The 12,343-nt window shown below is 35.4% G+C and overlaps 1 protein-coding gene across 1 annotated transcript in view; it reads right to left on the bottom strand.

Moving 5' to 3' along the window:
* Nucleotides 1-12,343, bottom strand: part of Magi (membrane associated guanylate kinase, WW and PDZ domain containing protein magi) — a 569,393-nt gene that overhangs the window by 284,267 nt on the left and 272,783 nt on the right. The window contains exon 6 of the mRNA XM_090385296.1: nt 875-1,027. Coding sequence (XP_090241422.1) covers nt 875-1,027 — 153 coding nt within the window. The remainder of the gene's footprint in view (nt 1-874; nt 1,028-12,343) is intronic.

Genomic DNA, 12,343 nt, shown 5'->3' with positions numbered 1-12,343 from the left:
GTGGCTGAGTGGTCAGGAGTGAGAGTGCAATAGCATACTCTCTTTGAGTGGACCAGGGTTCAACCTCATGACTGCTAAATACGATTAATGTTTGTATTGATGATTTATTGTAAACTCCACTGACCTGGTGGTCGTGCTAGAGTATAAACAGGAACATTGTAGAACAATGTCAATTGACACTGTTCTACAATGTTCTTGTTTATACTTGTAGAACAATTGTTTATTTGTTTATACTTGTAGAACAATGTCACCTTTGTGAAAACATTTAAAATTTCTTCACTTTACCTACGACAGTAGTTACATCTTTATGTAAATCCCACATAAATATGCTGATCACTGCCACCTTGTGGTTCTTTTGTCTGCAAGCTTTTAATTTAAATAACCAATATAGTGTCAATGTATTTATTGAGGGGTATATGAGACTGTACCTCAATTGAAAACATTCCAATTCTGGTAATATAAGCTTCCAATTTTGAGTGATTGGTAGGTCACTATGTAACTGAAACTTCAAAACTCTTTACATGACTGCTAACTGGTTTAAAGAGTTGAAGTAAGAATAATATGCTGTGCTTAAAGTAGTAGTCAAAGCTTTCAAAAACATTAGTACATGCAATAAATTGCTAATATAGTTAGTACTGTTATGTTCAATTAAACTGAGTCTGAACCATTAGAATGGAAGAAAAAAAGAAAACATCACCATCACCAAACCCAGAAAATCCCAAGGAGAGGTAAATACAGGTAAACTTGGCAAGTTTTTTGTGTTAGTTTTTAGTTCAATTTCAACTTTACTTTTTCCTGTTAGTTTTTTTTTTTTTTTTTTTTTACTGTAATTTTTAAAAAAACTCAAAATACAGTGGAATATATGTATATTTACTCAATAAAATAAACTTCTCCTTTATCTGTGTATGCTTTTTCCCAATTTTCAGGAAGTGGGCCAAGTTCTGATGAGTCAGATATCCGATTCTGGTCATTCTCTATATCATCCAGATTTCTCTGTGCATATTGTGAAGGTGTAGAAGCAAATGACCTGTAGAAGCAAATGCACACACATATATATACTTATGTATTATATTCATGCATAACAGCCAGGGAATAAAACAAACAGAATTCTGAAATAAAAGTATACTTCACAAGTAATAATATATAATGCAAGGGATTGATGAAAATAATCTTATATTAATGATTCACTTCAAAAACCACTTCAACAACTGAACAAATTTTTGTAATCTCAAATCAATGGGTGTAAAGCTTGGCTAAAAGGATTTCCACTGAGGGCAGCTTGAATTATCATTACCTAAATATACTTATTTTGGAAACAAAGAACACACTGAACAAAACATGCAACTATGAATTCTGTTCTACTCAAATATTCAGTAGCAAAAGCAATGATATATTCAATATAATTTGCTAGATTCTTAAATAAAGCAAATTACATTGCTTTAAGAGAAATACCAAGTTCAATTAAAATGAAATGAAATTGAGGGAGAAAAATTTCATAATCATATAGAGCATATAGTATTAGATCCACCTATACTGCAAGCTCTTGTGGTTGGCACATTATAGCCTAGGTTGCTGTTGCACCAGTAAACCCAAAACCAAACTAAACCAAAGCCAAAAACTGCAAGCTCTCTAAAATCATACTAGATGTGATATTTAACTAAAAACTAGACATGCACATGTGCATATGCAACACACACATACACAATTCTATTGGTTTATCAGAAAATAAAAAATAAATTAACGCATACAATTCTGGTATAAGTTTATTTTGTCTTAAATTTATAATTTGTTTGTAATTATTTTTAAGTAGAATTCTATAAATAATGTATTATGAAATTTAACGGAAATACAATGAATATAATCTGGATATGTTTGAAAATAAAAAAAGTCAAATTTAAAAAATAAACAAATAAACTTGCATTTCTATTATTTGAGTTTGAATGGAATTTGGAATAGCTTAACGGGTGTTTTTAAAAGCTCCAAACATAAAATTTCATGAAAATTCATTCACTGGAAAACAGGTTGTAACATGAGGACAGATGAATATACTGCTATTAATAGGCACTGATGCATTTTAAAACATATCTAGAATGTCTGCTGTTAATTAAAGTAGCTGACATTCGCAGAAAATTTAAAACTTTCTTTTTTCCTATTCCTTATTTTGTGGGCTACTCGGATATATTAATATATTGCTTTAATGAACAATTTGAATAATTTCTCAATTATTTTAGAATTAAAACATCTTGGTAAACTGTTATTTTTACTAAGCAAAATGTATTACTTAGTAAAGAGGAAAAATGTAGGAAAAGAACATTAGAAATTCATCCAATCATTGAGCACTCAAACACAGACCTTTCCAAATGAACAAGTGGCAAAATCACTGTGCTGTCAGAGGATGATAATTTTGATATCATCCCAATGATAATGTGGGTTGATATAATAATGTTAGACTTCACGAATTGAGAACAAAATACTGTTTCAATATAAGTGTAATAATACTCTCCAACATTGTATCTCTAAAATCATCAAATAATCATAAAAAATTAGTTTCCAACCTTAACTACTATGAAAGGAAAGGAACTCCACCATTTATCTACCACGGTGTTGTGAGTTTGGCACTTGCCATCCATTTATTATTATTATTATTATTATTATTAGCCATATGGTGCAAGGAAGCCTGAGGCTTATGCTGCACCAACCAAAAAGAAGAAGAAAAAAAAAATAAAAAAAATCCTGAGTTAAAAATTCCTGAGCGAGAGATTGACAGAAGTAGAAGGAATCGCCAAGAAAGAGAAGAATGATGATATCCAGCTCAGGACCCTGGGTGTGCCAAGCCCAATACTCACCAGATGTGAGCCCGTGGGGTTGTTTTGGAAATAAATATCTAAGCCTGAATCTGGTCTACGACAGAGAGAACTTATTTACATTATAAAGCAAAACGTATTATGTATATTTAACTGAATGGATGTCTCAAAGTATAAAAATTAATAAATAAAAAATGGTGTTACATAGCTTCACACTTTAATCACTAAAAGTAATTTACAGTGTTGCATGCAACAAGAGCAATTTGCCTTAATTTGTGTTCGCATGAGCTATTTATAGCTTCAAAAACTCAACATTGTGCATTTTGTTCTTTGCTCATAAAATCTATACTGTTTTTTGGGTACATTAGTGACTTAGGCTACACTGCACCATTGTATATTGTGTCTGTACAAGTGCATATTTATGGGCTTATTTGAATGTTATGTGGGCTGAAAAACCAAGACCAACTTGGGAGTAGGGGATTATTCCCTCCTCCTGAGATTGGAGGAAGCAGGGATCTACAGCTTCAACTGAAGAGAATTTTAGAAATTCCTCCATTCACAGACAAGCATCAAACCAAGACCTCTCCAAATGAGTGGCAAGTAGCAAAGTCACTATACGGTCAAGGAGGACAAAGTATGTAAAGAAAAATCAATTTAAAATAGCCCCCTCGTCAAAAAAAAAAAAAGTCCAACTTGCAACAATAGGTCTCTAATGCAGAAGCTAGTTTTCAATTATACGTACATACAAAACTGCATAATACCACAGATGTCAACAAAGATATGACTGGGTAATAACATTACTTAATTTAATGGCTACTAGGAGGCTTCATCCCCTGCTCACTGTGCTCTCTTCTTTTAATAAAATAAAATACTACAGAAACTTTCGACTGTGTGTGTCTCTTCCTCAGCTATGAATACATAAATATGTTACTATATCTATATAATATCGGCGTAGATTCACCATAGACAACTCTTAAAGAAAAACTATAATCGTAGTGATATAGATATAGAATCTTAAACTCTTTAAAATATTAAGCCTTGTTGCATTTAATTTATTTAAATAAATACGTGACATATGGAAATGAAGAATGGTATCGCGTGGTCATGTTAGATAAACATAGCACATGACCACGCTTAAAAAGAGTTGTTTTACCACAGTAAAACAAGCTTCTGTTACATATTTTAGTATTTGTTACATATTACCACGTAACCCGCATCTCTCTTCTCTCATTGGCTGAATAAATATAATTAGGAGGAAAATTATTTTAATGTATAGAAAGATATCCAATTATACGCAGCCACAAAATCCGCAATGATAATTTGGCCATTAACTTACTCTTATCTAAAGTCTAAGAACAAACACAAAAGTCAAACTAATTAATTCCATAACATGTTGTACACTTCTACCTCAATATGACATTAATTCTCTAAAATTAAAATGGGAGATGAATCATTATGTGAGCTGAAGAGTCTTGTGATGTAGATAACTGTAAAATGCAGAAAAGACAAAAGATATACAGAAAGATGCATCTGTTGAATATATATGTTTTCTTAAATTTTGTTGAATATTATATTTTATTAAATTATTTTGCTATTTCAACAGGTTATCAAAAATAATGAACACTGTTTACTTTTTAAGGCTGAATGTGTAATCCATCACATTCATTGTGTAAGTCAATAGAGGATGAATGTGTAATCTATTACACATTCATTGTGTAAGTCAATGCAGGATGTCATAGGAAAATGTTACCGCACTTTGACATGTTTCACTTAAAAGCCAACAGATGGAGCAACAAATATGAGTAATGATCAATTCATCCATGGAAAGAAAAGAAGGCAAGAGACCTCTTTTGAACAGCATAAGCAAGAAATGGTGGAAAACCTGAGAATGCAGTGGAAGCGGAACATTGTTTTGGACATATGCACCATCTTATCTAATTGTAACACAAATTAAAGATAAATCTGATTAGAAAATATAGTACAAAGCATGTACAACAACAGTAAAATGCAACATAGTATGCATAATGGAGAGGTGAAATGGGAGCGGTTTTTTTTTTTTTTTTTTGGCTGATGCTGCATAAGCTTGCTTTCTTGCATCATATGCCTCTACTAATGCTAATAGAACATTAGAGGTTCTGGCAAAGTTTTAAGTACAATCAACAAAATCCACATAGTAATACACACGCATTTGAGATGAGTAAATGAAGAATCCAATTGCAATCCAATAGATAACACTGGTCTGCATCAATTTCCTCCTCCCCGAAATAACTGACAGATTCTAGTAGGAAATATGTTCAAAAACTCAGATATGTGCTGAAAAAGTTTTCATCATCCCTCAGTTTTCAAATATCGTAGATTAATGACCAAAAGCCAAGACATGCAGTTGGTTTAATCATCTTTCTCATCTATTTTATCTATTTAATAGAATGCTAGAACATTCGGGGGATTTCTAGAGCATTCGGGAGCTTTCTACAACATTCGAAAATGTTCTGAAACATTCCAGAATATAGTTATGCGCAGAAGAAAGATCAAGATGTTTCTGGAAAGTTCTAGAACTTTCAATGGGGTTCTCACAAACATCATGGTCCTTCTAGAAACTCTCTACCAGTAGATATATACGAGTGCATTCTGCATCAAGCAAGCATTTTCATATTTCAAAAAGTGTACGTGTTTCAGACAGTGAATGATGAACAAAGTGAACAAGTGTTTTAGTGAATTAGTGTCTGTAAACAACTGCTGTGTGCATCAGTTAAATAATGGCCTATGTTTAAAATAAAAATCTACAATTTCTTAATTGTGTTCTTATGTGAGTGTACTTCAACCATACATGAAATACGTTGCATGCTTACTGAAATAAGCCCGATAGCTTTTGCTATATTTGCAAGGAAGTGATATTAAAATTGCAGTGAAAGCCACTGTCACAACTTGTGAGAAAAGCCTATGAACTATATTTTGGATGCAAGGTCAGAGATCAAGATAAAGTACGGCCTTGAAAGATTTCCTGTAGCTCATGTTCAAAGACAATAGGCTGGCTTAGAGGTAGTCATAAATTAATGCACTTTGCTGTTCTGGTGATATGGTGGGAACCTCGAGCCCACATAAATGATTGTTACTTTTGCATGACCAATATTTCTGGTTTTTCTGGGAAATCCAAGCATAAAGTACAGTACCCCAACATACCTTCTGCTCTAATGCCAGTTCGTCATGCTGATACAATGCCAGTACCAAAGCCACCAGAAACTTATGCAGTTGACTCTGATTCAGGATCGGCAAAAGCCTCCAGAAGATGCAGAACCCAGAACGAGTACAGATCCAGACTTTTCGATCCTTGATACTACAAACCACATCTAATCATTCAGGCAGAATTGAATGATTTGGTCAGAGATTTGGACCTCTCCAAAACTAATGCTCAATTACTAGGATTATGGCTTCAACAGTGGAATCATCTTGAAAAGGGTGTCAAGGCGCCTCTTTATAGGAAGAGGCAATCTAACATAACATATTGCTCCGTGGATGGTGCTTTGGTTTATTGAGACAATGTCCAAGAATTAATGAAAGAGTAACATCTGGAGCACATCCCTACGCAGTGGAGGCTTTCATTAATTCATCCAAGGGCAGTTTGAAAGCAGTTTTGCTCCATAATGGAAATAAGTATTCATCGATACCACTAGCCCATGCAGTTTGCAGGAAGGAAACATATGAGAACCTACACAGGTTCTTTTGCGAAAAATATGCTATAAAGAATACAAATGTAATATCTTTGCCAACCTAAAAGTGATAGATTTGCTGACTGGGTTGCAAGGTGGATATACTGAATACTGCTGCTTTTTATGCAGGTGGGACAGACAACTGAAGGATTGCCAACAACAGGGTAAAAAAATGGTCAACCTGTTTAGAAACTACACCAAGCCAGAAAAATGTAGCACATCCTCCTTTAGTAGATAAGTAAAAAATCTATTTACCTCCATTGCACATCAAGCTAGATTTGATAAAAAACATTTATGAAAGCAACAGACAAAAAAGGAGGATTTTCTTGTTTGAGGCAAAAACTTTCTTGAATCAGTGAGGCAAAGATAAAAGAGGGAATTTTTGTGATTCCTCAAATCAAACTGCTATTCCAAGATGATGAATTGAATAAAAAATTAAATGCTACAAAAATAAGGACTGGAAGGCATTCGAAAACACCTTCCAAAACTTCTTAGGCAATGAGAAATCACAGAGTTACAATGAAATTGTGGATGAACTAATTTAAGCATACAGAGAGTTGGAATGCAACATGCCATTACAGCTTCATTTCCTGCATTCCCATTTAGACTCTTACCCCCCCCTCTAAAAACTTGGGAGATATCTCTGACGAACATGGTGAAAGCTTTCACCAAGATATTTCTCAAATAGAAAAAAGATACCAGGGGAAATGGAGTCCAAATTTTTGGCAGGCTACTGTTGAACCTCGTAAAGGAGACACCAATGGATAATTATAAAAGGCAAAAAAAAGGACAAAATAAGTGTTGTGTTACTACATCTTTGCAAATAAAATTAGGTTAACAGACCCATTGTTCAGTATTTAGTACTATATGTAACATTTTCTTAAAATATATGAAATCTTTTTTAAATGAAAACTTAGTTTTTAATTTTAATCTCTTCTCCCTTAAAACTGGTGAGTGTTACACCAATATGGTTGCCATATTTGAATTCAGCAACATCAGATCTACAAGTATCACCCTGAATTTTAACAGGAAGTGAGTGAATGTTTTTTGGTGACCAGAGTAATCCTTGGGAATTGCATATTCTACAGCTCAAAGGCATTAAAGTGTGTGTGTGTGTGTGTGTGTGTGTGTGCGCGCCAATGTTTCACTCGCAAGGTCTACTTGAAAGGTCTAGAAAAGAGTGGTCGAATAGTGCTATGGGCAGCAGATGAGATGCCCCTACCTCTGCAGCATATAGAAGCAGAGAGTATACTGTGCTTTTATATGCTGCAGAGGCATGGGCATCTGCTGCCCCTAGCACAATTCGACCCTCTTTTCTACTGTGTTTTGGCTCATAAAATGGGCCATAAACAAACTTCCTCCACAGTTAAGGACAACTGAAATGGCCAGTTTGATAACAATTCACAGACTTTCCACACTGATTAGGGTGAAATGCCTTACCACAATTGTAAAAATAATCGCTGGCAAGATTTCAGCACCATCATTCTGGGGCCTGTGCTCTTGGAGAGTCCCTCAGAGCGACTCCAACTCTGTGCCCACATCTCAGCCATCTCCACCTATCCAATAGGTTTCTGCCATTTCAGCTACTTTCATGTGCCCAATCTTTGGACCTTAATAAGTTTTCTTCTAATAAGAACTACAGACGCCGCATCCTTAAATTGTGCTTCCCTGTCCTTGATCCTTCTCCTTGAAACTCGCCTTAATGCCGCAAGATAGCAATATGACATGAAGATGGCTTACCAATGAACCTTGCAGTTTTCCACCTATATATTGTTTGTACATTGCGATGTTTATAATTGTATTATACTTTGAGTGTTGAGCTGTATTTTTTGTTATTCGTCCACATATGCATTTTTATGTTAAATTTATTAATTTCTTTTTCTTACATATTGTACTATTACTGTTAACCCCTGGCCTTGTGGCTGTAAAGGGCAACATTGCAATGTATCCATTTGTATTATTATTGCTAGTAACCGCTGGTAGAGATGAAATTGATTCTTGCACTGCTTCTAATTGGAATAAGCAGCAGCCTGGAAAACAAGGTACGGGGGAATTCAGAGACTGCTAGGAGTCATCGTGGAACAAGAAAATACATGGGCTGTGTTAGGGTAGCTAAGAATAAGAACAGGCACATGTATACTTGCATGTACACAATCCTAGGAGTTTAGTAAATAAATTTGATTGGTTGGTTGATTGAGAATTTTTTCTGGCGCATCGGCATCTATGGCCATAGTGCAGAATACATGTGGTAAGTATGGATGTTATTTCTTGAAGGTAGGGATAATTTCATAACTAGGACCACAAAATTATTATTATTAAATATATATATTTTTTCTATTATTAGCTAAAACAGGTGATATATATTAATCATTTTGAGAAAAGTAATGATATTTCAGACATTTATTTTATTACCCAAGATTGCAACAAGAGCAAGAGGATCTTTCGTTATGTTAGTAGCAAAAAGGTTCTGGCGTTCTCTTGCATATTTTGTGCATTCAACAAAGATATGTTTCATGGAAAGTGTAGTGTTATAGCGATGACACTGAGGGGAAGTCTCCCCTCTTAAAAGATAACAATGAGTAATGCTGGTGTGGCCTATTCTCAAACGAGCTAATATTACCTCCTGCTGTCGAATTGAACTGAAGACCATCACTCAAGATTTGGTTTAATACTTCAAAGCTTATTGTTAAGCTGTTGTTGCCATGATAACTGCCACTCTCACATGCATTTTCCTTTAATTGACAACATTCCACTTGTTGTCAGGTGGTAAGTTAGCCGATTTGGCAGCATGTCTGCCAATTCATTCCGAAGAATTGCCATATTTTCTGGGACCCAGCAGAAGCAGAGTTACGTTTCTCCCAAGTTATGATAATGTATGCAAAGAGGTGATTATTTCTTTTACAACTGGGTGAGTGATGTTCATGGTGTTTTTTAGAGCTTGAAGTGCACTTAAAGAATCTGAGAAAATCATACTGTTTTTAATATCAGCAGACTCAATGTAATTCAGTGCAACCTGAAATGCTATTAGTCCAGCAGAGAATATACTGAACTCACATGGCAACTGGCATCCTAGTGTGACGTTTGGGAAAACTGCGGCAACTGGAACGTGGGTATTCAAATAAATTTGAGGTGTTGGTGAAAACATCATGATGCAGATATTGTTGGGGTATCAGATAGATCAGTGGTCTCAAAATGGTGGCCGCGGGCCGCATCCAGCCCCCGAAGCAATTTTACATGGCCAGCGAATACATTTCAATTATGTATTTGTTGTAAATACGGTGCTTATATTCACTCTCATTTTGTTCTAAAAAAAATTCCAGCCCGTGTCTGCTTTCAGATCGTGCATTCGGCCCGTATGCAATTTGAGTTTGAGACCACTGAGATAGATCACACATATATAAGAATGCAGAATTGGAATTTGGTACAAAAATTTGGTACATAATGTGTACAAAAAGGATAGACAGGACAGGAAGGGAGAAGGGGTTATACTATTAGTTAAGAAACAAAATCTAAGGAAATGCAGCCAGAGTTTGGTATCGCATAAGCATGGGGAAAGTAAAATTGAGAGTAGGAGTGTGCTATAGGCCCAATGAGTCTGATCAGTATAATGTACAACTGTACAGAGAAATAAAGTTGGACAGTAAAATCAAATTGTCTTATAATGGGAATTTTAATATTCCCAGATATTGATTGGAAATTGTGGGTTGGTCACTCACACACTAGCAAGACTTTTGTGGATTCACTGGATGATTGTTTTCTACAGCAACATGTTCAGGAGGCAACCAGAGGGAGTAATACTCTTGACCTGATTACCAGTAGCAATTCTTCATGCATTTAGAATCTGCAGATAAAGGAACCACTAGACAGCAGTGATCACAGTGTGCTGATGTAGGATTTATGCAAAGTAGTAACCACCATCAGGGGTAAAGGGAAGGGTTTTGCATTCATAAAGGTGACTACAATGGTCTGAGACATTTTTTAAATTCTATACAGTGGGACCAACTGATGATGTTACCAACAGCAAATTCTAAATGGGAAGCATTCAAGGAATTAATCTTGGAAGCTACTAGGCTTTTCATATCAACGAAGAAATATTGCTCAAGGTTTAGGCCTAATTGGATGTCAGACAAACTAATACGATATGTGGCAGAGAAGAAAAATGCATGGGATACATATAAATTAACAGGTGACAAGGCAGATTACAATGAACCTTTGGCAAAGGATGCAAAGAAAAACACCAATCCTTTACTTGTGTAAACTCTAGAAGAAAGGGGAATGAATCAGATTGGTCCACTTGATATCAATGGTTCAACTGTTGATGATCCTGAACAGGTAGCTAACAAACTGAATGAGTGTTTTCCATCAACATTTACAGATGAGGAGTTATTCAGGGAGGGGAATGCCAGAGATATATTAAACTTTGAGAGTGCTAAATGATTCTGTCATTAACTGAGAAAAAAGTGGAGCAAAAATTGTACAAAATAAGCATAAGAAAATGTTCTTGTTTATATTCTGACACAACCAAGTCACTATAGTTTACAATAGATCAATTAAAGGCACCTGGGGTGGATAGGATCTATCTAGTTATATTAAAGGAGTCAGCAAAGAAAGTAAGCAAACTCTTAGCCATAATTACGACAGCTTCCTTTGACTCAGGGGAGGTACCCGTGGACTGTAGATATGCAAATGTTCCCCCAATTCAAGGAGGATGAAAGGGTGACAAGTAATTACAGACCTGTCAGTTTAACTTCTGTTCCGGGGAAATTAATGGAGGCACTGGTTAAAGAAGCATTGCAGGATCATCTAGACAAGGCTTCAGTTATAGTTCAGCCACAGCATTGGTTTGTTGAAAGTCTTGTCTGCCAATTTGATTGGATACTATGATGTGGTCACAAAGGAACTGAATGAGAAGAATAATTTTGATATCATATACTTGGATGTTAGGAAGGCTTTTGATACTGTTCCATGTGGAAGACTGCTATACAAATTGGAACGGTGTGGCAGTAAGGGCAAGTTGCTGCTATAAATAAAGGGATGGTTGAGTGGCAGAATACAGAGAGTGATAATGTTATTAATGGAGCAGCTCCGGCATTTAGTGTTAGGTCCATTGTTGTTTTCTGTATTTATTTTGATATTGATGAAATTATAGCAGGCTTCATGTCAAAGTTTGAAGACGATATGAAGGTTGGCAGGGTTGTTAATGACCCTAATGGTGTCACACAGATATAAGCAGTACAGAAATGGAATTTAGGGAGTACAATGTGTACAGAAAGAACAGACAGGGTTAGAAGGGAGGAGAGGTTATGCTGTTAGATAAGAAACACCAAATTTAAGAAGGTGCATCCAGTTGACATGAGAAGACAGTGCAATGTTAAGTCTGCTTGGTGTGACATAAACACTGGGAAAGGGAAAATGAGAGGAGTATGTTATAGGCCTAATGACTCTAATAAGTACAATGAACAGTTGTGCAGAGAAATAAAATGGGCCAATAAATCAGAATGTCTAGAGCTGGGGGATTTTAACTGTCCAGATATTGACTAGAACTTGTGGGTTGGTCATTCACATGGTAGCAAGACTTTTGTGGATTTATCGGAGAATTGTTTTCTACAGCAACATGTTTGAGAGGCAACCAGAGGAAGTAATACCCTTGATCTCATTATCAGCAGTGATTATTCATGCATTAAAAATTTGCAGATAAAGGAACCACTATGTGACAGTGATCACAGTGTACTGATGTGGGATTTACTTGAAGGTGTAACTACCATCAAGGGTAAAGGGAAGTGTTTTTGTAAAGGTGACTCTGTGGTCTCAGATAGTTATTAAATTCTATTC

This window comes from Mastigoproctus giganteus, chromosome 11 (genome assembly GCF_048544385.1).
Source record: "Mastigoproctus giganteus isolate SK-2022 chromosome 11, ASM4854438v1, whole genome shotgun sequence".
Classification (NCBI taxonomy): Eukaryota; Metazoa; Arthropoda; class Arachnida; order Uropygi; family Thelyphonidae; genus Mastigoproctus; species Mastigoproctus giganteus.
The sequence above is the reverse complement of the archived record's forward strand: the minus strand, read 5'-3'. Positions and strand labels throughout refer to the sequence as shown.